Genomic DNA, 25,916 nt, shown 5'->3' on the forward strand with positions numbered 1-25,916 from the left:
AATGTTCCTTCTCTTCCATCCAGAGACAGTGAGCCTTTAAGTAGGTAAACACACTGCTCTCTTATTCTTCACTGAGACGAGCATAAAGAGATGCTCTTAGAAGACCAATCAAATCGGTGAATTCCACAGCCCTACCCAGCTCACCATAAGAAGCTTCCAAAACCTTTTAATAAAGGGGTTGAAGAAGCCAGTCTGACTAGGCAGAAAGCTGGGCCTCTGCAGTTAATGATACCACACATTCCAACCCCCCAAAAAATGGAGTCAGAAAAGCCTGGCGCAACCATGAGCGTGCCTTATTAAATTAGCATATCACAGACTGAAACGCAAATGGAGCGGAAAGAAACGGTATTTTTTTCCTAGGCTTCGAGCACAGCCTTGTCATCTAGAAATGTATCCTCAAGATATAGACCCACAGTAACCACACTTGGCCACACACCGTATTTTAATTTTATGTTATACTTCATGCAGCCTTTATATGGGCAACATGCACTTACAGAGATTTAGCAGAGATATATAAACAATTTCTATTTATCGAGCACCTCCTCCTTCGGCGCTTACCGACTGCTTTCTTTGCACACTGCAAAGTTACCATCACCATTCACAACAGGCACATCCCACAGGTGTGTCGCACCTTTCACTTCTGGCAACAAGCGGCCGGCAAGTACTTGACAGGCCTGTAAGAGGCACTTGCGCTGTGGCCAGCTGGGACACCCCAGCAGTCTTAAACCCAATTAGATTCTGGTGCTGCAGAACTCCCTGCTGCAATGGCCACATGACAGGAAGCCTGAGTAGCTCACACTGGGAGCACAGAAGTTACTGGCTCAACCACTGGGGAACCAGAAGAGCCTTTCCTTCTGAGCACTCCAGACATTTCACTGCTTTACTCTCTAATGCTGCTCTTTAAGAAATTACAGGAAGGTACGATCCTCAAGAGTACAGCGGCAGGGCCACGAGCGAGACGTTAAATCTAACAGCCTTTCAGTCCCAACTCCACTAACTCCTCGCTGCACAACATCCGTTACCTGCACCAAGACCTTATCTAATACCGAAATGAAAGACAAATGACTGCATACAAGCCCCAGGCCTCCCACTAGGCACCTACAGAAGGAGCGCATGACCCGGAGGCACCTGCTGCAGACCATCAGCTCCACCGTGGAGTGGCATGCTGGGTAGCACTTAGACGAGCTTCTCTGGGACCAGGCCCCCCTAGCCCCACATTGCCAACCAGCTCTAGGGAGTAGCAGCGAGACCCCGGAGGAAGCATCAGATAAAGAAGCATCGGTTAAACATAACACGGGAGAGGGTGAGGCGAGGCAAAGAGAGGAGGGGAGTGGCAAACACGAGCCTGAAGCCAAAGGAAAACCCAGTGGACGATGCTACAGTGTGACAAACAAAAAAACACCCATCTGCCATGAGAGAGGCAGTACAATGCCCCGTAGCCAGCTGGGCACATATCACGTGCCTTCTCAATCGTAGTTACTGTCACAGTATCCGAGCAGACACTTTCAAACTTAATATTCTACCACGCTGGAAACACCTTTAATAAACCAGGGAGCTGCTCTTTACACATTTATCATCAGCCATGTCTCACTCTATCGGGGTAAGATCTCAGCTTCACCCTACTTGTGTCTGCTTATCCAACTGAATGTGTAAAGGGTGTGGGTTTCATATCTAATATAGACATACAAACAGATTTACATACATACACGGTGCACATATAATCGCAATACATGACATGTGACAAACACCACACTATGCAATATTCAGTGCGTTTAACTCCAAACACTGTGTGTGCTTGAGCGTGCGCGTGAATACAAGTGCGAGTGTTTGTATGTATGAGTGCGGAGTACCTAGAGCGCAGGCGAGCTTCCTGGGGGGATTAGTGCTACGCCAGGGGGCTGGGGAGCTCATTAAGAGCTCTCTCCGAGCCGTGCGGCAACCGGTCCCCGTGTGTTGTGTTAACCACCGATGTACAGGTCTGACCCCAAAACCGCAAGCTTCGCTCGGGCTGGGATTTAATACATGCAAAGTGTGTGTGCGCGTGCTGGATTACACCTTTACTGAGTAGAAGCACATTTCCTTGTCCCACCTCAAAGCTGGAACTAATCACTGTTTCCAGCATGTCTTTGCATAGTCTATTTTTCTTAGTCCTGGAGATTACTCCTTAAAACTGACCCAGAGGTCTGCACAGGTACCCCGTGGCTCCGATTTCAAGCCAGCAGCATGGATGGAGTTGGTAAAGAGCTAAACTTTCAGTGTTTTACGCCACATAGAATGAATATTCATTCTCAGGCAGAATTGCAGTGACACCACCGCTGTCTAAGTACCACAGCAGTGAAGAAATCAAGCAAAAATCAAATATGGCTCCCATACCATGTGACATGGAGTCAACCCACTTTCTGTTAATGCTGTTGGCATCTTCTACGGTCCAAAGTTCCTCGGAATGTCAGCCTGAGTATTGGCTATTTTTACGGAGAGGCGAAACTTTTTTCTAGAAACATAAAAAGGGCAGAAATCTAAAAGAAAATGCAATAAAATGCAGTGTATAAATATTTCAACAGGCTTTTACTTCTGTTCTTCAGTGGTCACTTTGTTTCACTATAGCTTTCACTGAAAGTTTATGAGTTGGAACAAGGGGTTGCTAAGTTTGTCATAAAAGTAAGGTTTTGACCAGCGTCAATGTCTGAAAACCTATGGCTGCACAGTTTACAGCACTTTGCCCAAACCTGCATGAAGAAGTGCATACAAAAGCCAGGATGAAAAGCAGGTTAACCAGCGTCATGTCCAACAGGCAGAACCAAAATCACCACTGCCAAAAAAAGATGTGAAAGCCAATACAATGATTAAAGAAAAAAACGATGGCAGCACACCAGGTTTAAGGAGCACAAGGACAAAGTCAGTCCCCAAACAAGGAAAGGATTTAGTGATGAAGCCATACAGCCCAATTGCCTGACTTACTCCACAGCTCTTCTGAGACAAGCACTCCTGTTCCTCCTCAGGTGCTTTCAGGTCTTCTCCTGGGTGGTCAGACCGTGGGGAAATCTCCCTCCATCTGGCAGCGGCTCATTAAAGTGGCAGCCTGGATGGTTTCCTGCCACAGCACTGGATTTTACAGTCATGAGGAAAACGGGTTCCTTTGTAAATTTAATAGTCCAATACGTGTGACCAACTCCGAGTCGTACGAGGGTTTTGCAAATCAGACTGCGACCATAAAGTTTTTACACTCAAATGTGCAGCCACTGAGGTTTAGGTGGCTAATTGGTCTTTAAAATAAAAAAAAATTTAAAAAAAGCCCACTTTTTGTTCACAGCCTAATTAGAGGCGTGAAATTATACATACACGTAAAGCATTGAGAGACACCTAGATGACAGCACCACAGTTTTTACTGTTACCTACTAACATACTCACAGATGGCCTTATTAAAGGTGTTTCACTTGCACATTTATTTTATCCCCTATGTTCACATCTGCATACCGACTGATACCATTCAGAACAATTTTCATACCTGGTGCTGATCGTTAAAGTTGAGCAAAAACTTTCAGTCCTGTGCCTTCAACACAACATTTACACTTGTTCCAAAGTCACTCCAGCACAGTGTGTTTCAAATTGCTGTCAAACTGAAAGGTGAATCTCGGCCCTAGTCTAAGGTCCCGTGTACTTTGGGGCAGGATTTCCTTTACAGACTCATCTGTGCTGGACTCTGTACATCTTTCCTCAATCTTGACCAGTCTACCAGTCCCAGCTTCTGAGAAGCATCCTTACAACATGATGCTGCCATAACCATGTTTTACAGCAGTGAAGGTATTATCCAGGTGGTGAGTAGGTTTTTGCCAGACATTGCATTTGGAATTATGGCCAAAGAGTTAGATTTTTGTCTTTTTAGACTGGACAACTTCACCCATCCCTCAAGCTCTTACAGTGCTTTAAATGGTGTTCCACAGACTCCGGGCAAGCTCTCATAGGCCTTCTATCCATCTACTGTACCCTAGAGACCTGACCTATGGGAGTGTTGCAGAGTGTCGTGCTTCCAAAAGGTTCTCCGAGTTGTGCAGGGGAAGTGAAGTTCTGTTAGAGTGGCCATTGGGTTCTTAGTTACCTCAGGCAGGAAGAATGGCTAATTTGGTCAGATGGCCAGCTCTTGGAAGTCTTGGTGGTCCCAACTTTTTCCATTTGATAACGATGGAGGTCACTTTTAACAAACTGCCTACTTGTTTATACCCTTTCCCCTTTCCCATTCTACAAAAAAAAGTATAAAACAAAGTGTGGAAAAACCGGAGGGGTCTGAATACTTTCTAAAAACACTATTAACTACCTTAGAAAACTACAAAAACAATACAGAAGTTACTGCAGGCATCAAAAAATAGAGTGTAAGCCTAAACAAATCTATTTATTCAAGGTAAAACCTCGCAGTAAATACAAGCTGGTCATACGCTCTGTGCCTGAGTCAGAATAATAAAAATTTCAGTCACCACACTAAAGCTTTACCCCTACAACAAATCTGAGAGAACATGAAACACACTATAAAAGAACTGGACATGGCCAAAAGGAAACAACCAAAAGAGTAATTTGATTGTCCAACAGGTCATCAGTTCAGATCCCATAATGGAAATTATAAATTAATAAGCTTTGTAAGATGCTTTGAAAACAAGCATTGGCTAGACAACTAATTAATGTAAAGATCTAAGAAATTAGAGCAAATTGGATATAGAAGATGAGCTTGTATTCTAAAAAGACAAGATTGTCATAGTCCTGCCCCTAGATAAACTGCAACACCAATCAAATACGAATTTGCAGAATTCCATTTTGCAACAGGTGTAAAACCAAGCTATCAAATTAACAGTTAGTTTACTTTTTCACCCAAAAAAAAGCATAAACCAAATTGCATCGGACTTCGACCCGTAGTCTGCCAAAGTCCAACAAGATTTATGCTGAAGTAGGTATATCTAAAATAATTTCACTTACTTTAGCGGTCAAAGCTGTGACTACTTGAGAAGTAGTTTATTACTCTATGTTTATGAAACACTTGGAGTATGGGTACGTATGACTAGTCCAGCCTTGCTATTTCAAACAGCAAACTCAAAATGTAAACAGGAGGTTCGTCGTTTCCTCGGGGTCACATTTTTTCTAGCCTCTGCAAGGTGTTTAATATGGAAGAAATACACTAAATTATGTCTAACAGCATCTACCGAGGAAAAAACACAGAAATGAATGAAAAATGCCCTGAAAACATTAGCAATCAGACTTGAAGAAATTAGCTGCTTGGATGCATTAACGTAGAGGCCACTTAGACTTGCATCTGCTCTCTAAAGTAAATCTGTTAAACCAAGGGTTGGTGGGCTCGAGAAGCATACAAATATTTTCATCATTTAGCTGATGCTTTTCATTCTGCTGACAAAAAGTACTTGCATGTCAACCCTAGAATAACATGAACCCACTGAATCCACGTAAGGAGGGGACCGCAACCTGCTGATCAGCCGGCTTGTTGCACGAGTGTAACGAAGAGGGACGCTCGATGCCCCGGCAGTACACCCATGGCCCTGAACACTTACTCCACTCTGTGCCCATTACTCATTCCCTCAGTGCTAAACAAAGGTTTATGTGATGTGTGTGTGATCACACTGTGCGCCTCACCTGCTCTCCCCAACATAACAGGCTGGCTCTCATTCCCCCCACAACCCTTCGTTAAATAATCATACAGAGTGCATAGAGAGCCCCACTTAGACACCGAGTGCCTAGAAGCGGCGTGTCCCTGAGCCCCTGAGCCATTGGAGAGACCCAGGACATGGCACATCTGCAACAACAGCGCTGTGCTAAAGGCTGCAGTCACTATATTTTACTGCTCTCTTTACATCTCCATGATTTAGCACCAGCCACTGGGCTTGCAATGTTTCAAGTTGGATAAGAATGTCTGCCCCACAAATCTTTGAATGAATGAATGAATGTGCTTTTTTTTTTTAAAAAAAACATTTATTTCCCACAAATTGTTCCTGAGCAGCACGGTGCCTTATCAAGTGTTCATACGAATGACAGCCAAAACAGGAACCACAAAATTTTATACACTAATAAGAAATAACAGGGAAACGCATCAGACAGACGTAAGCTGTAATTATATCCACGTGTTCTGCCATTGGTGTGTATTTAGTGTACGTGCTGCTGCCCTGGCAAAGAACACACTACATTTGCAACACAAGCCACTTTTTAATAACCCATTCACAGCATTTGTTCTGTCTATTTATACAGGCTGTCTCCTATTTAACTCAAATAAGATATCTTCATCATTTCCACTCTTTGAATTTCCCATTCCTACAGCGTCCAAATGGCCCAGGAACATACAGGCTGCCTCTATGCTAAGAAAACAGAAACGGATTGAGACGGATTTAGAACACAAAACCATCTGCGTCGCCGCTTACAAAAACTAGCCACTGTGAAATGTCAAAGTGCTCCAGGGAATTTTTTTCTCACTAAATGGGGGTGAGTGGTATACAAAGATTTAGATTCGTTTAAAAAGGTCTTTGTACAAATCCCAAAACAGAAATGAATAAATGGGACTGTGTATAACACTATGTATAGTTTACCTAAAAAATTAATAAATGGAGAAATAATCACAGACCACTACATATTTCAACTTTATGACTGAATGCAATAAAAACGATCAAACAGCACGCACTTTTTAAACTCAGAAAATCAGAGGAATTTCTGCGTCACACTGGATGAAAGGACTAAAATGCTGCCCTTAAATGCAAGGCTCTGAAACCACTTTAGCCCACGCTCTCTGTTTTTAAATGTTAATCTTACTATACTTTCACTGAATGACTAAGATTATTTTAATGCTCTAAAGCCTTGTTATAACCAAAAATAGAGTTAACTGTGAAAAGTAGGATGCATAAAAGCCCTTCTGTATTAATGGGTTTTTTTGACCAACAGTTACCTGTTGCTCAGTGAAGAACAGCAAATTTGAATGTACTGGAGTAAACAGTACAGTTTATCTGATGCATAGTGACCGCATCAACATTATAATGCATTAAAACTGAATTAGTGGACAATCTATGAATATTAAATGGTTATTTTCTGCTAAAAACATTAGAAACAATTCATACGCTGTAGTTATGTGACTACCGTAACAGATGGGTATAAAGAAACAACAGGAATCTTTGGTTTCAAGTGCTGGATACTGTACATAATTCATATTTATGCATGTACATATAAGTACATGTTGACAGAAAACACTAAGTTGGAAAACACTGCTATAAGTACATCTGGTGTGCCATAAAGTTTTACAACCAATAAACGCACCACACGTGACAGTGAGAGTGATAAAATAATACATCAATGTGTTAAAAGAACAAGGCATTAGCAAGGGAATGCACCCACATGACTGTCTCTGCATCACAGATACGAGTGGGTGTGGTCCATGGGGAAAGCAGGTGTGCTGAGCTAACAGACACGAGGCCCACGATCTAGGGAACTGGACATGTTCAAGGACCTTCTGGAGTAAGCACTATAAGCGGTTTCTACACGGAAGCAGAAGGTGGAGACTCAAGACACCTTGTGCTCCTGTAACAAAGCATGCATACACTTATGTAAACGCAGGAGTGAATGGGTGTGCGTGAGATCGCCATGCAATGGACTGGCATCTCACCCAGGGTGTACCCGGCCTGGCACCTTGCATTTCAGAAATAGGTTCTTTACCATTACAATCCTGCACAGAACATAAAGCTACTGATATGGAAAGGATGGACAGAAGTAATTTGTTATTATTACCAACAATCTGATATAGTGCATATGGGTACTGCCAAAACTTTTGTTGTGTTATTGCTGTTTGTATTTATTACATCTGGGCATGAGGGTTATGCAAGTCACTCTGGATATGAGACTCAGTAAAATGAATAAAATATGTAGCAAATGATCTTTGGGTTGATGTTCCTAGTGCTATATTTAAAGAAGTCTGCAGCGGCGTAACACACGGAACGCATGCACATCTGCAGCTAGAGCAAACGGGGGAGGGAGGCGTTGGAACATGAGCAGTCATTAAAATCAAAAAGATGTCCCAGTGCAGTTTGCTCAGGAAACTTAATAAAACCCGGCAAATAAACTAAATAAGCTCACATTCCCCACAGGTGTGGGAAGAGGACTGGAAGCATTAAGAATGTAGGAGTTACTTAATTTATTGCAGCAATCACACGGTGAACACCGGCTGGTGGGATCAGCTGATCGAGTTCAATTCCCGCTACGCCCATCACTCGCCCTCATCAAAAACGGCATTCATCTTTTTCTTTTTTTTTTTTTTTTACAGCTACAAAATGCAGAGCCGCTTCGAAACGATCTGAGGAATGGGCGAAAAAAGACTGCGTTTATTTCGATGACTAGCCCACGTCGAGCGTTTGAGGCCGGCTAGTCATCGAAATAAACGCAAGGCGCGACGCCGGCGACGTGACGGCCACCTGGACAGGCCTCTTACAGATCCAAGTCAAACCGCTTCCCGGCAGCTGCCAGGTGCGCAGGTGCAAGAAATACGTTAGCTTTGCCACAGGGTGACAGAAAACATTACCGTCAAAGTTTGCCTTAGTAAACCTACGGAATAAACTGTCTCCTCAAACTGTTGTATCACCTGGAGAGATGACAGAGTGAAAAGCCGAATGGGAGGGGGGGGAAAAAAAGGAAAAAAAAAAAACTTCGTCAGCACCATTGAAACAGCCCCATTTGAGTGTGAAAATTAAACAGTATGGTGTCTGGGCTACGGAAATACGTGGACCGAGTTTGCAATGTGACTCCTGAGGTCAATGACAGAGGTCAAAACAGACACCTCTCTCAGTCTGGATTAAGGGATAGGGGAAGAGAAATTCTGATTTCTATGCGAGATGTTAAAAAAAAGTTTAAATGCTGGGAATCGGGTTGTGTACCGAAGGCGCCAGTCTTGCATGCAAGTAAGTAGATCAGCCATGCTTGGGAAGTTCTTTCATCTTACAGATGATTTTTAAGGACCCATCTGGCAGGGAGACCGCATGGAGCTGCTGCTTTTAGTGAACGTCAGATTTCATTGACTTTTCCTCCCTCACTGAGGTTTTAAAAATACTAAACACTAATAAAAAAAAAAAAAAATTAAAGCGATGGAGACACAAAGCAGTTGCTGTTAGTATTATTATTAAGTATTAGTATTTGACAGGGTTAATTAATGCTTTTTTCCCTGTTCCACTAGTAGCAATGCATTTCCTGGAAGGTGGACTAGGATGGATTGAAATCTGCAAAGCCAATTTTCCTCTGTCGAGTAGAGCCTAATTGAGCTGAACCTGCTGTGGAATGAGTCTTCCTACCACAGCTAACCACACTGGAACCAGTCCAAGAGAACTGTGGGATCAGGTACCACCTGGCAGGTGAAGCATGCTCTAAGCATATTACACCCTTAGCAACTCATCTTGGATTGGTCCGGTCAGATACCTAAGGTCAAATGCGGCCAAGGGTACACCTGTGGTGCACCAAGCCCTGCCCACACTGCCCTCACCGCCCTCACAAGGCCTGCTGAACATTTAAATGTAGGCGGGCTGCGTTCTGGGGCCACAACACCTGGAGTTCCACCACAGCTGTGTGGGGTTCATTACCTGGCAAGGATTACCGGAGGGACAAACCAACACCCTGCCTCTGGGAGAGCCCTGGCTTCAGCCGCAGTCATTAGAGACGCCTGAGTGGAAACATAACACGGCAGGTGGACATGAAAAGACCTTTGCCTTTTCATGCTTGAAACAGATGCATATGAAAGCGCTGACAGAGAAGAAAGGAATGTCACCTGTGTATTTTACACAAAGCCTTTGTGGTTCTGCTAACATTTATTTATTTCTCTGCAGGACAATATATTTATTTTCTCTATAATCACAGTAGTGCACCAGGTAGTGCTGGTGACTCGCACGTCCTGAGATGTGCGTTTGGACACAGGTTCAAATCCAGCAGTTCGTATGTCAACCCGTGAGTTTGCTGTATGGTCCAGTCTTACTGGGTGTGGATTTGTGTGTGTGTGCAAATGCCTTGCAATGGACTGACATCCCACCAGTGTGTACTATGCCTATGCCTCACACCCCATCCTACTGGGATAGGCTCTAGACCACCATAACCCTGCAAAGGACAATAAATTAGTGATAGTTCATGGATTGTTGTTTCAATACATTTATTTAGAGAATAAGGAAAAGAGATTATTTGTATAAACATATAATAGATAGACATAGATATTTATAAAATAACTATTCATTTTCAATAGAGAAAAAAGGTTTGTTTTGCAAACTATGCCCGGTATTCAGTGGTATATTTTACAGAGCTGCAGAGCTCACATTATTTCAGAGTATCATCAGTGAAACAACACTTCACAGTGTGAGCCAGCTCCAAACCCCACTCCCACAGAAAGCAAAATGCTGGGAAACAAGCAGAGGAAGAAAAATAAGTTGGCTCAAATACAGCATCTCCTGCGTCCACAACCTCCCGCTGCATTATGCACGACTGTTGACAGTCGTCATAAGTGTGGTAAAGTGTGGCCAAGATAGTCCACTTTTCATTGTAAATGCAGGAATTCTCACATACCTCTCATTTTTGTCAATAACAGATTGCGTACTTGAGACCTTCTGTGGATTCACTTTAAACAAGTGGGGCAAGGTGTATGTGGATCAAAAGGCCTTCCCAACCCTTACCATTTCTCCTAAGACAACAAGCTGAATCCACCACTTAAAAGGAAGAAAATTGAATCTTTGACTTGACAAGAAAAGGCACAAAAAGTGTCTTTGAGAATAGAGTTGTCAACAGCATTCAGGAGGAGGGTATAAGTGCAGGTTTTACAAAAAAAAAAAAAAAAAAGACATTTTTCACATTCAAAGAAAGAGATATTGACAGATTTCCAACTGCTTTATAACTAATGTTTTTATTGCTATCACTCATGCTCCAAATCTGTATAACCCAGGAATATCAATTAAAAATGCTTTGAGAAAAATATTTTTATGTAACACCTGAGGGAGAAAACAAATAAAAAATGTCCCAATAACAAGCTTATCAAAGTAGAAACTGTCACAAATACATGGGAAGATGGGCTTTCATTGAGTAATTTGGGAAGCTGTAAAAAAAAAATTACACAGAATATGCATTATGAATACTGCTGCCGAGAGAAGAGCAGAATTGCTCGCTGTCCTGCCTGTTAAAGATAAATTTGACAGATGCTGCTCCCAGCATCCAAAAAAGTGGTAAATAAAACAGAACAGGCTGTCTAGAGTATTTTAGATGTTTTCTCAAGACTCTCTTCGCTGAAAAAGAGAAATCATGGAAATTTAATAGTTTTCAAACACTGCCATCATTTTCTTTATTAATTAATATCCACTGATATCCATAGGCAGCTCCAAGCTGCAGTTACCATTAATTTAATTCATTAATTAATTCATTAACTAAACAAAGGGTGGTCCTGGGAGCCACTATACCATAGCGTCATGTCATAAGCATGACGCATTCCAAGACACCAGTGCAATGACTGTGCTTTGGACATAGAGCCGGTCCTTATCACAAGACCTCTTTTTCATTGTCTAAAATCAGTAGGATCACAGAGTCAGCATTAAACACGACCAGGAGTAGTTCTAAAGGGAACCAGAAGAACAACTTGTCCTTGTTCAAAAGTACAGGACTTTGAAAAACAGTTCATTACTGATGCTGACATCACGGGGCAGCGGGGAGCGTTAGGGGTTTCGCATATGGACTGAATCTGAATGCTGCTGCTTCAAGCTTCAGGGAAAAACCTTGTCGCTGTGCCCAGGAACAAAATACTGTACCTGCTATGCTAAAACTTTTAAATTGCTTTGGATTAAGTGTTAGCCAAGGAAAGAAAAAAGGACTAAATTAAGTCAGTGCCTAATCTTTCTTGGGAAGAGTGCTATGGATCTGTGTGTCTACAATAAGAAATGGAAAAAGGAAGGCTCTACCATCAGTGAGGTGGCTAACAGGTGTCACAGACTTACGTGTCGAACGGCAGTCATCTAACAGGCTTATTCGTTCATGTAGCGTGGTATTGACTTAGGCCCCGCCTACCTGAACAACTGTGACAGTGGTTTGGAGCTGGGTGGGTGGCTGTAGCAAGAAACTAAGTGCCATAATAGGGCCCATGTTCCCTTTCAAGATGCGATAAGAAGCGCTGCTGGGTTCCAGGACGAGGCCACCTCGTCCGCCCCCTTCCGTTCCCTGGCACGTGGGGCCAAGCCAACAATGATGCGATTGTGCGCCTCTCCTCACCCCTTATGTCCAAGGGGCTTGAGAATCCAGGCAAAGAAAAAAAAAAATGCTTGCTTTGCGTAATCCCGACAATCTAGCCATTAACTAATCTTCCTTTCCACAGAGGGCCTTCTCAGGAAGTACGAACAACCATGACCACGTCCTTAACGCTGGAGAGCATACAAAACAGATTAACTATTTAATTCAGCAGAAATAAACAGCGAACAAGAACACTATTACCATAAGCCATTGTAAAGTGATTAAGGGGCAGCCTTGCTCCATACAGGATAAACAGCTGGCAACGGTGCCAACGTAACTGTCCTTTCAGGAGCAGCCATAACAGAGAACAATGCGTCGCCGCAGCGAGCACCACCATGTCAGCCCCAGGCCTCCGTTTCGGACCGTCGGGTGCTGTTTGCCTGGGCGGCCCGACCCAGGGAGGGCTCTTGTGAACCGCCATTCATAATCACAGAACAACCCCCCTCCCCATCTCCCTAAATTCATACCATCCTGCCCCCCCTGCAAACTCCATTCTTATGTGGCAGCTCCCAGGGCATTGCCTAGGCACCCTCCTCAGCCCCACTGGTATGCAGACGCCGCAGGCTTTGAGCACGATGGTCTCCCTTACAGTATGGCAAGCCTGTGGGAAAAGGCCATCCAGAGCGCCCAGTGGCCACAGCTGTACCCCATTCACCCCAGGATCCTCGCCATCCATCAACACCGACACCCATCAGACAGGCCTGAGCTAGTCCAAACGTGGCACAGGCTTAGTCAAGACTGGACATTTTTTTTTTTTCTAGAAAACAACAGTTGGGTCTCATTAAAAGAAATGCAACAAGTGGAACGCCACAAAAGCCTCGTCTGATCGCGTCGTATCGTTTGTTCTCATTTTCCCTGGTTACAGCAGGTGCTACTGTTGCAGCTAGGGAGCCATACTGCTGTGTACAGCTGGTCCAGGATCACAACGCGTTTTGAATTCACGTGGCACAAAAGCACCAGTTCAAAACAGCAGTAAACCTTAATCCCGGAAGTCATACTATGTCACCTGGCATTTATACAAACAAAAAAAAAAATGCTGTGAATAATTATACAAGGTGTCAGTCCATTAAAAAGCAGTTTAGAGTGCCAAAATCTTAAATCAGCTTTCATTCTTCCTCCAGAAACAAGGGAGATGAAACAAGACAAAGCTACAACGCATATAATTTCTATCCCTCAAATTCCATTCATAACCAGCACCAGTGAGACTTATGTCAGTTTCCATCCATTGACCTGCACAACATGTTGTTGTTTTAAACTTTGAACATGTTCATTCGTGAAGAACAGATGAAAAATTAAAGTATATGAAGGGAGTAAGTAGCACGTAGGACTATAGTTCAGAAAAATGCATTTGCAACCTAAGGGTTGCTGGCTTCAGACCCACAACTAGCCCTGTTGTAATACTGCTCAAATTATTTATCTTGTTTAATAATATTTCAAGCTGTACAACTGGGGGAAAAAAAAAAAATCTATATTAATTAAAGAGGTGTAGCCTTGTTAGTTAGGGTAGTTTAAGTTTGTGGAATGGTGCATTTGCAGTTTCTGCTGGCAGGTATGGATGTAATCCATGATTTGAGTTTATGAAGGTGGCACTTTTGAAGGCATGTATGGAGTTGTGGTTTAACTGGGGTTGTTGAGTTTGTGGAGTTGCGGTATTTATTGAGGGTGAAGGGCATCTAACGTGTGTGGAGGGGGGTGAGTCTGGGATGCCAGACTGCACCGTTGAGCCTTCCGGAAGTGTCGTGAGCCTAATTCAACAAAACACCAACGAAGAGAGGTGCCCACTTGACAATCTCAATGAAATACCCATGTTGGTACCCTGTGGTTGTGTTGGGTAGGGAAGGAGGTTAAGCTTCTTGGTCTCGAGTCATGGATATACTTGTTGGCAAGGCTGAATGTTGTTCTCTGTGGCTTCATGGTGATGGTGGTTGGACTGGGTCCTTGCGTAGAGCCGGTGTAATATACGCATGGGAAATAACATGTCCTCTGTATCTTGAATGTTGTATAAGCAATATAGAAGTAAAGCCTTTTTATTTATTAAAAAAAAAAAAGTAGAAGTTCTATCTTCACATACGTACTGGATTTAATGAGGTGGGTGCGTGATGACATTTAGTCTCTCAAACTTCTTTAGATGAGCGCTCACATTAGGACCAACCGGCCAAGACAACAATACACACACACACACACACACACACACACACACACACACACACACACACACACAGTCTACGACTGCTCGTCCCAAGCTGGGTCACGGCGAACCAGAGCTTAACCTGGCAACAGAGGGCACCAGGCTGGGGGGGGACGCACCCCACACAGGACGCCAGTCCGCCTCAAGGCGCTCCAAGCAGGCCTCGAACCCCAGACCCGCCCCACAGCAGGCCCAGCCAAACCCGCTGCGCCATGGCGCCTGCCGACAGCAACCAGTTCAGGCAATTCAAAAACTAGGAAAATGTGAGAGTATGCAGGATACATCCTCCAACACATCAGCACTTAGCATTATTGCATTTCAGTTGAATTGGAGGTTCTTGGCATTTTTTCCCATCACTTGGGGCTTCCTCACCCAGTCACTCTGGGGAGACCAGGGCCTCTGTATGTTTGGACATGACAACCATAAACATATATCTCAAGGACAACATCTTAGACTACTGAAGGGTACTGGCATAATTAGCGAGCGCTACATGTACGAGAATGCAACACCCACCTTTTAAAATGTGAATGTGGAGCGGCACTCGCGTGTGCCCGCCAAAGGCTTCTTAATTAACTTATGCATAAACACTGGAAGCTTTACACACTCGTATGGAAATGCGGCCGCAGAGGATTAGACGCAAAAATGAGTATTGAGAAAGGGCCTAGAGGGCTGTTTGAATACATTGCTCTCTCAAGGGGGCTGGATTCTGTGGTAGGACTTTAGAGTCACTGACGATGCTGACCCCTGTATGAAGAAGACATACATTATTATTCTGTTGCTTATCCAACACTGCAATCCAAAGCTACTTAAAAAATTTTATCTATTTACACAGCTGGATATTTTAATGGAGCAATTTAAAAACGGGACCTTCTCTAGGACTTGATCCTGCAACCTACAAGTCTACAACCTTAATCACTTATTCAGGTTTATGCTTCATTGCCCCTGCCAGGATGTAAGCCCACAACCTTACTGGTTTAACAACTAAACCCCATTCCCATTATGAAATTACTCATTTAGTTGGCACGTTTCTCCAATGCGACTACTTATAATTATTTATTACTTTCTCTGACTGGGTAATTTTTACTGGAGCAATTTAAGGTAAGCACATTGCTCAGGGGCATTACAGTGGGAGCAGGGATTCAAACCTGGGTCTTTAGAGTGCAAGGGGGATGCTTTGATGAGCGAGAAAGGACAGGCGCCTGAGCGGAGCAGTGCAAACACGTTACATCACTGCTAGGCCTGGTAGGTGGGGGGTCTGGCGGCACTGTGCCACCGCTGTACACACAGCACCACTAAGTCCCCACAGAAGGTAACAATGGCCTCAATGAATGGGCACCCTGAGACCGACCAGCGGAGAAAGAGGGGATCCAAGGACTGAAGCAGGAGGGGCGCAAGCCTCAAGGCAGAAAGGCGCTCATTGTGCTGCTTCGCAGGGACGGTCCATCATCACGCCGAGTGGTGCGAGCTAAAGGGAGAAGTGCTACTGGCCGCATTCACCGTCACCACCAGGGAGTAGGGCCGTCTTTTCCACATTTGCCGCAATGCCTTGAATGGAGAACCACCCCACCATTTTCGCCTTTGTCAGCTGCGCATGACAGGGATGCAGATGTTTTCCGGTGCTTCTCGTGAGTCAAAAGGGATGTCTAATTGTATTCGCTCTCTCGAGGTGAGGATAAATGAGGTTGCAGTTGTCACTGTGAGAATTCCAACAAAGCATTTCCGCTCTGCGGTGGCACAACCCAACAAAAACTAATTATAATCAGCACACTTTCATGTCTGCTGCTTTCATAACAATTACCGAGGTTCAGCAAAACACGCTCTTTGCACTAAAACCTGCTATAGAGAAAAGAACTACAAACCAAGAAATACAGCCGTAGCCAGAAATATTGACACCCTTGTACTTTTTGCAGATAAAACACGATTTTGTCTAAAAGTTAGTTGAAACCGACCAAACTATTTGGTCTCAAGAATGCTTTATTTCACTGTTCGTGTTAATATATTAACAGTGACATTCTGCACAACAAGTAATAACTCACCATTACAGTTTATGCATCTTTGATTTTCAGGTTCGGTAGTGCTGAAGAGAATAGAGGCCTGCAGCAGCTTGTGAGTACAGAGCAAACAGCAGGACGGCGAGTGGATAAATTACAGGGTTACAGCAATCAGAACCTCTCATTTAATACAGTAAACATACACATCACATTTTACAATTACAGCTCTTAGAACAGCGTTTTCAGCCAGAAATCCACTGCCATACTGTTTCAAACAAAAGCAAACACATGATTTGAGTGGTGTCTTTATGAGCAGTTGTGTTCTTGCAAAAACCACATTTCAAAAAAAAAAAAAAAAAAAAGACTTGTAGAAAAGTCACCTGATTTTTCTAAGTTCCGTCAGTCAGAAGCCATAGGTGTGGTGTGTTTATTATGATTTCCACCAAGCAGGTTGCAATATATCACAATCCAATATGGTCATAATGTGCCACCTTTATCAGAGTGAAATTCACCACCTTCTCTGCTGTTCCTTTCAGGTGATGAAGTTGAAACGTGTCTACAATTCGCAGCCAGCTATCAAGTGTGTTCTTTACAACCACTTCACTCCACTGGTAATTGCAGGCTGCCTTGAGCAGGCAAGAGATGAGGTGGGAAAAAAATGGAAAGGGTTAGCGAGCAACACGTTTTAATGCCATCGAGACCATTTCCAAAAGGGGGGGAAAAAAAAAAATAGAAAGAAAAAAACTGAGAAGCGTAGATGCAATGACCTGGTCTTTGCCCCCAACTCTCTCTAGGGGTGATCACTTTGACATTTCCATCAGCTGTGTAGAAGCCATACACTTTGCACACTTTCATGAAGTCAAAACTAACATTTACTCTGGGATGAACCATTAAATTAAGCACTGTTTCTTTCCTAATAATAAAAACAACATTATCTCACGTATTACGCTGTATTTATATCTTCACGTATAATACAGCTGAAAAATGTTTCCATGAAAAGTCTGTGGTTTGTTGTCACGATGTAAAATAAACACACATCCATGGCAACTGTTGGAAACAGGCGTTACGAAAGGGGTGGAAATGGTACTGCTCGGGCTAAGAAAACGCGCCAACATCATCATCCCCAAACGTCTTACGTCTCAAACGAAGAAGTTCTTCGGTTAATAACGTATCAGATAAGCACTCGTAACAGAAACATTCGAAATTTATTTTGCGTGTCAAATGTGCAAGATAAATTTGGAAGTTTAAAATATTCTACTGCCAGTGCTGTCTTTTACTGTCTCCAAGTGACTCTTGGAAAGGATTTGGGCACCTGAACTGCATCCATAAACTGACAAACAAACAGAGTTGAGCACATCGTCCAGTATTATTATTGTTTCATTCAATTAGTCCGTTTGGTTTGGAATATGACTTTGTAAAGAACTAAAAATAAAAACATCTGAAGTGTAGTTGACGCATGACACGAGCGCGCAGTAAGTAGTGGGGGCGGGGGTCTTGGACCCGTAGCCGTCCGTAAGGGCTGGATTTTGCCGTCAGAGCCGTCAAAACAACATTCCTTCTGGGAGAGAAAGCATGCCTTCCCAGATATCTCTCTGACAGGTATGCCGCTTCAGCTCAGCGCTCTAAGGAAATAATCACCGCCTGTCAACGGTTACTTGACCCCCTTACAGAGAAAACATTAATTAGGTGTGTTCGCATTGAAAATATCTTTGCCGTGCCTTAGTGCATCTGCAGCCACCCACAGCACTAACAATTACTTTGGAGGGGTTGCACAAAAAATAAAAAGAACACGCAATGTGCGCAGACTGAATCCTTGACCAAAATCTTATCCCAAGAGGAGCACTACGATTGTACCCTTAAGCACAGTGGTACCCTTGAACTACTTCAAATCACCCAGCTACTAAACTGGTAAGGGGCAAAACAAAGTAAATCGTGCACATGTTCCTAGATTACAGTATTTGCTGCGGAAACAATCGCAAATCTAGCATCACGTGCTCTGAAAACACAAGACCGAAAGGCACTTTTAACAAGCAAGCAACAAAAACGAGTAAGCATTCAAATGAGCTCATCTCCCCTCCGCAAAGGCCTTGTTTTCACTTTGTGCAGCGCAATTGCATTTGCAACAATGCATAGAAAACACTCAAACAAAACTGCCAGCCAGAACAGGTACAGTTTAAGGTAGTTATGCAAATTCCAAACAAACCTTAAGAAACATAACAATAACACGTCCTTTTTATGGGCAACTTTCTGACAATATGTCAGGACAGTTCAGAACAATGGCCGAAGGACAGTGCTTCTGGTGTGTAGCAATAGTGCCCCCTTCTGAAAAAAATAAGGAGAAACCGCTAACAAATAACTCGTAATTACTGCCCTCATTATGTTGTCTTGTTTATGGCTTCAGTTCATTGCCACTGCAGACATCTAATTGATGCAGCAATATAAGAAACAAGATATTAAAACAGCTCACGCCGAATGACAAGAAAAAATAAAGCAAACAATGCTGATTTCTCAAAAATGTAATTACAGGTGCATCGTAGCAGGCATGCATGTTATTTACATTTATTCATTTAGCAGATGCTTTCCTTCAAAGAAACAAAGTCCATTTTTCAGCAGAAATGGGGGTTAACACAGATAGCTGTCAAAGCCCAGTTTGTCTGACACTACTGTCTCTTGCTGTACGCATCGCACAAAAAGCCGCCTAAAGAATTGAGTCTGAAAGGAAGTAGAAAGGAGATTGTGACAGATAGTGTGATGAGAATTTGTGAAGCTGTTAGGAGATCGGGAGAGAAGTTGGTATGAGAGAGAGAGATCACAAAGCCAATCTTAAATGCTCAAAGGGACTCAGCAGTTCAGAGTGTGGGAGGAAGCTCATTCCATCACACTGCAACAACTTTCAAGAATTTTCAAATTTTAAAACTCTTTGAGAGTGGGACCACTAAGCAGCCAGAGATGGAGCAGTTAAGTCCTGTAGCTTTGGGAGTGAAGATGCTTTCATGGCCTTCTTGGCTATAATTGATCTATCCAACTTGATATGAACAACCACAGAAAGCCAATGGAGAGAGATAAGGGGGTAATAACAGTACATGGGAGATAAATGTCTATAATAGTTACCAGTAAAGTGAAGTTTTATGCACAGATAATCCAATATTCAACAAGTTCAAGCAAGAGGTGAAATCCTACCGAAAGCACAAAATTAGAATCATCTCTAAACACGAGCTGAGGTAATGGTCCATAGGACCACTTGGGAAACACAATGCTTCATCGGGGGGAACACAAGACACAAGAGTCATTTTACAAGTTCTTTTTCACAGGATGACATTGTACCATTGAGAAGTGGGAAGTCACAAAGCCTGGAATGAGACAGAGGTTTACAGCAGCCAAAAACTGTTGAGAGGCCATGCTCTTGGGGATGTGCTGCAGAAGGGCCCAAGTGAAACCCAAAACAGAAGACGACAGAGACAACAGCGATTCCATCCCTACTTGCTGCCAGACCACTGCCATGGTGTTGAAGCACCACAGTCCTTGAGCAGGATAAGAACACAGGAAGAAAGGGAGGAAAAACCCTTTTCTCTCTTTCCAAACTTCCAGATGGAGCACAATCTGCCCATGTGGTAGGATCTAAGTGGCATGGGTGATAATGGGCTGAACCCTGAGAAGCCCAGAGGCCGAACGACCTGCATCATCCACACAGCCTCCTTGCAAAGCCTGATCTCCCCCACCCAGAGCCACACGCAAGCACAAACACCAATTCAAAGTCAATAAGTCCATTTAGCCATTTATTCGGCCTATAAGATGTTTTACGTTTACAGATTGCACAAATGACCGGAGCCTATAACTTGACATGGTTGCAGAGAGAATGCTGAGTGACGGTCACTCCATACCACGTATAATGCGCTTTTCTCAAAACCCAGGAACTGCGTGCTATTTTCTGGTCTGTAGGAGGTGGTAAAGGCAGTCAATTACATTGACATTCCTAGCTATGAAAATGGGTCACACACTTTAAGCTGCTCTGGATAAAAGTGACAGCTAAGCAACAAATTAATTAATTATATTCAATAGCAATAATGAGAAACAAAGACCACAAACAGAGCAGTTAACTAACACTCAAATGGAAATTTTCATCAGCGCTGCAAAACACATTCATTCAAGCCAGAGTTTGCATGGTAATGTTTCACAAACCTTGTATTTTTCATTCAAGTCAGTAGCGTCTGCAGGTTATATCACCAGTCAAAGGAAAGACAGCAGTCAGTTCTTCAGCCTGACACGATGGATCGGCTGGAATCAAGGTCGCGCACACGTTCCCTCTAAAAGGTGCCATAACTGTCAAGGAGTGTCCAAATGTACTCATTGGTCAGAAGCAGCGGGACAGGGGTTAGCGTTCCAACACCGCTCAGCCAGGGAGAGACAAAGGTACGATAAAGGCGTTCCTTGTGTATTCCTAGGAGCAAGAGCGGGGTCTGAGATGCATAAGAAGTGTGCAGAACGAACATGGCAGTGAAGGGACTAGAAAACCAGCAGTAATGGCATTAAAGAAGGACCTTTACACAAATTGCAAATAACATGAACAGCAAAGGAGCGGGTTCTTCCGCTGTGAAATGTGTCACAATTAGCTCGTGTTGGGAAAATACTAATCAAGCCTGTGAAAAAGCGTTTGACATTTACAGGAGAATGCAGTCAAAATACAGTAAGCAGTTCAATTATGACAATCAGGACTGCTGCAGCAACATTTTAATTAAAGTTTGAGGGGCATTTGCTAGATTCTGTGGACCTGCTTTGTCTGTCATTCTATATTACAGCAAGTAGTAATGTACTATACATTCATTTAATGTTTTTACACTATGTACCAACATGCAAATGATTAAAAAGATATACTAGTAAAATGAGCACAGCAGACAGGTTAGTGATTACAGATAAGAAATTGTAACCTGAAGGGTGCTAGTTCAAGAAGGGGTCCTGCTGTTGTACCCTCGAGAAAGAAATTAAAATGAATTACTGCATTAAGGATATAAAGCCACCTACTTATGAAAACATGTACGGATGAACGTGTAAGCTAAACCACAATATGCGTAGGAACAAAAAAAAAAAAAAAAAAAAAAAAAAAAAAAAACTAATGAGGAGACCAAGGCTACAGAGGTTTGTCTGTGGTTTCTCTGTGAAATCTGCCATTTGGTTCTGTTCGTTTTTTTAACATGTTCACAATTCAAGCACAGCACAGCCTGCAAGTTCCTGCCTTTCTTTGTTCGGGAAGCTGTATGCAGTGATGGAAATCACGTTGGCTACCTGTGGTGATGTCTTCCGTAAATAGCTAACTGCTCCTCTCTCCAGCCTGTTAGTGTCTAGGCCTGCTGTCAGAGGCTCTCCTCCCCATCATCTCCCTCTCAGCCCCAGTGGCTCCTAGGGAACTGCTTCTACTGTTGGCGGAGCAGCCTTGCATTTCAAGGCCCCTCGCTTTCTCGACAACAGCATCCGTGTCCTTCAAGGCTGTCCTGGTGCCACGTGATATTGCCGAAGCTCCGAAGCACCTTTGTTCGATTACACCCAGAAAACAAGATCCACGGCTGTGATGCCACCTTGTGTTGGTTCCTGTGCAAAGCACACCTCTGCACTTCTAGCATGCTACATTACAGCAAGTGAATACTTTACAAGAAAAGTACAGTACGTGACTCAGATCCAAAATATTTAAAAAGCTAAACAGCTGTGTGTCATTAGTTGATTTACAGAATCTTTTCATTAGTAACACTAGGACCACCCACAGAGGAAGACCTACTTTTAAAGGTAAGGTGGTAGTTTATCTCCAACTCTGAATACAGGGAGATTCAAACGTCCATTATAATTCGTACCTGCTAATGGTCTTCCCAACTGCAGGTCTCCACAAGAAGGATAACACACAACTGTAAGCTTCGCATACCATCCGTTCATCACAGAATTGCAAGCAATGTCAAAATGGTAATATGGTCCCATCAAAAAGAAAATGCTGACATTACACAGGAAGACCGAACTTTACCTCTGAATTCTCACTGCTGACACCAAACTCCAGCACAGCAGATGGGGCCTTCAGTTTTGCCTGTGTTGCCTGGCCCATCTGCAGGTTCAGCTGCCATCCCACGTGTTCGAGCTATAACATGAAGACAATAAAATTCACTACTATTACTGTCATTCACACACAAGAGGCCAAAACAAACTCTCGTAACCCTTTCGTTTTTGACACAATTCTCTCGACACCCCCCAAACCTACCACAGTGCTCTGAAGGTAAAGCTTGTGTCCTCCTTTGATTTGCTCTCCTGCTAGCCAGCAGTACATCAACAAGCACAGCAGAGAAGAGTTTGTGAGGACAGTGGGTCCCTTTCCGCTAACAACCCACCAAACCTCAAGAACCCGTCTTCAGAAGGCAACAAAAATACACCGACCGAGTATAACCTTCTTGACATTAAACTCATTCCAACAGACCGTGGAACACATCCAGGTCAGCTAATGATGTGAAAGTCAGTAGACTAATAAAAAACAAAAAACTAAATTTAAAATTGCCGTAGCAAAAGATGACGGGGCTTACGGCCTCAGTCCAAAGGGCGTGACAGTTTTTATCTCCCTGGAATAAAGTTGTTACATCACATCCAACCATCTTGCAAACAGGTAACTAAGAAAAATGAGTCACATTCCATCTGACTTTTAGCACAAACACTTTTGCTGCATAAACAGGTCCACTAACCAGCTGATATAGCGGAAGAACTATACGTACCTTTCTGGGGGCAAAGATCTTTTGCCTGAACTTCTCGATAGTTTCTGGACCAGCTGTGGCCCAGGCCTGGGATATAGCATCCACCTTGTCCTGGTGGAGATGAAGGTTCTCCAGCTGCTGCTTAAGAGATGCTGGTTTCACATTGTGATAGACAGCCTGAAGAGGCAAAGGTATTGTATCAATACCATCTTAACAACATGTCTAAGAACAATCAAAGCCTAATTTCTCTTAATATAAAAAAAACTAGCTGAATAGCTGCAGTCACAGTTAAGCCCGAGAACTTAAGTGTATTACTTAATGAACCCATAATATTTCACATCTTTTATTAATTCTAGTTCATTTTCAGACCATATGTCTGCAAGAAATTAGGCACTTCTGCTGAAGAAGAAAAACGATGAAACAAAAACACAATAAGCTGCACAGTGGTGAACCCCATAGAATGTACCCTGGTAACAATAAATTGCTTGAGACAATGAGCACGAACCTGTTCTATGATAAATGATACCGTTTCCACCACCAGATTTAGAGACTGCTTCTCCAGTGACAGAGCACTCTGCAGTTTCTCCTCTTCCTCCTTGCTGAACAGGCGTTCTTCCTGCCAGAAAAAAAGAAATTACACATCTTTTAACACCCGTCAAAGAATGTGCTGAACCATCACGAACGGAGCAGAACTGGAGATACAGAAACGAGGTTCACTTTATCACACTTCACTACTACAAGTACTGCTAAAAGAAGATCTGAATGCAATATAATGAAACAAAATAATTCCAGAGAACAGGGTTCATTTGATTTCATATTCATGCCATTCTCAATATAACCATGCTCACAGCATAAGTCTATAGGTCTGAAAATTATAATCGGTATCAACACTGTACATAGTTATCACTGACAGCAATGAAGCACAGGAGGCAATCGCTTCAAAACTGGATCCTGAGGGCGACACTATGAATTAAAAGAGAAATATTGATCAGAAACAATCCATAGTATTTATAAAACCTCCTATTACATTTGCTTTCCATACACAGAAATCTTTTAAAGGGATACAACAAAGACTAGCACTGAGCAGTGCTGCAATGAAAGATCTGCGGGGGGAATCTTTAACGCGCCAATGTATCATTTGTGAAAACAATGGTATTCTCTATAAGACAAAATCACTGAGAAAGCTGTACTTTAAGAAGGAGAACAGAAAACACACTGTCTCCACATTTTACATAAATGGTTGTGACAGGAAGATTGTCCATAATTCACTTTCACCAAGTCACAAATAATAAAAAGTTAATAACGCTGATGTCCCCAAATTGGTACATTCTCTAAAATTCTTGTCTATAGCTATAATAAAAAAAAAAATACTTCCAAGAATGTTTCCAAAAATATTTCCAATAATTCCAAATATTGTGCTAATTCATGCTGCAAAAAAAATCTACAAGTAATTTCAAACGACTGAAATGAAAAGTACCTCCTCTCTATAAATTCCTATTCAGTGTTGACTGTTGTGGATCACAGGTTCTCACAAACACCAGACACGAGTATGATTTTACACATGTGGAAGTTTCTCAGTAATGGGCTTTATGTGTGTCTTTTATTGACATCTGTTGACTGGTTGCATTAATACTGATCACATTTACTTGGTAGTAACTCAGAGATTTCTGATAAAATTTCAGAGTAATGCAAAAAAAAATACATAATATAAAAACAAACAAGGATAGAAAATTCATAACACGAGGATCCAATGTACACAGACTCCTTTGAACTGAGGTGCTGGAGGATACCATGGAGACTTAGGTAGACAAACCGATGGATACTGGATCAAGCAAAGAGTTGCACTGGAAACACAAGTGACAATGAGACAAAGGTTATTTTACATTGAACACTTGATGCAAAGTCTACAATGCTTCGGAAGGCTGGAAGAAAAAGAAGAAGATGACGACCAGTAATCAGGGACAGCTGGTAGTGTAGCAGTTAGAGCTGCTGCTGCCTTTGGACCCAAGGGTTGTAGGTTTGAATCTCACCTCCAGCCATAGTACACTTGAGCAAGGTACTTACTCAAAATTGTTCCAGTGAAACATACCCAGCTGTATAAATGGGTCAATAATTGTAGGTAAATGAATATTGTAAATCACTTTGGAGAACAGCATCAACTAAATGAACAAGTGTAACATAACCAGATGGAAACAGACACACTCCTTTCAACAACAAGGAGAGGAGGGGAGGCGGAACATACCGGAAGCACTCTTCCTATGCAGTTAGCAAAAGCCAACACTGACTCAAATTCACATACTATATGTAAATATAATACAACAAATACTGATGTACCTTTAAATGGAGTCTCTGAAAGATGCGTGACAGCAGTCTGGAGAACTTGTTCAGATCTACGCTGTTGATGTGAGTCACTGCTTCTTTAATGCTGGCAAACAGACAAAAGTGAAGGTGTTTCAGTGAGAAAACAGCTAAAATCTCAATGACTAGAGAGGCACAGCAAGTAGTACTGCTGTCTCGCAGCACCTCGGTGGCACGAGAGGACGTGGGTTCGATCCCCGCTCAGTCTGTGGAGTTTGCATGTTCTCCTCGTTCCCTCTGGGTGCTCTGGTTTCCTCCCACAGTCCAAAGACATGTTGCTCAGGTCCCCCCATATGTGTTAGTGATAGAGTGTGTTCCACTGATGCATGGATGAGTGACTCAGTGCAAGTCGTGTATCTAGCAGTGTAAGTCACCATGGTGAATAGGTGTGTGGGTTGA

The 25,916-nt window shown here is 42.9% G+C and overlaps 1 protein-coding gene across 1 annotated transcript in view; it reads right to left on the reverse strand.

Annotated features, from left to right (window-relative positions):
- Positions 1–25,916, reverse strand: part of commd10 (COMM domain containing 10) — a 54,405-nt gene that overhangs the window by 27,713 nt on the left and 776 nt on the right. The window contains exons 2-5 of the mRNA XM_018758418.2: positions 25,494–25,584; positions 23,665–23,775; positions 23,181–23,336; positions 22,448–22,558 (exon numbers count right to left, since the gene is read on the reverse strand). Of these exons, the coding sequence (XP_018613934.1) occupies positions 22,448–22,558; positions 23,181–23,336; positions 23,665–23,775; positions 25,494–25,584 (469 nt within the window). The remainder of the gene's footprint in view (positions 1–22,447; positions 22,559–23,180; positions 23,337–23,664; positions 23,776–25,493; positions 25,585–25,916) is intronic.

The sequence above is a fragment of the Scleropages formosus genome, chromosome 17 (genome assembly GCF_900964775.1).
Source record: "Scleropages formosus chromosome 17, fSclFor1.1, whole genome shotgun sequence".
Taxonomy (NCBI): domain Eukaryota; kingdom Metazoa; phylum Chordata; class Actinopteri; order Osteoglossiformes; family Osteoglossidae; genus Scleropages; species Scleropages formosus.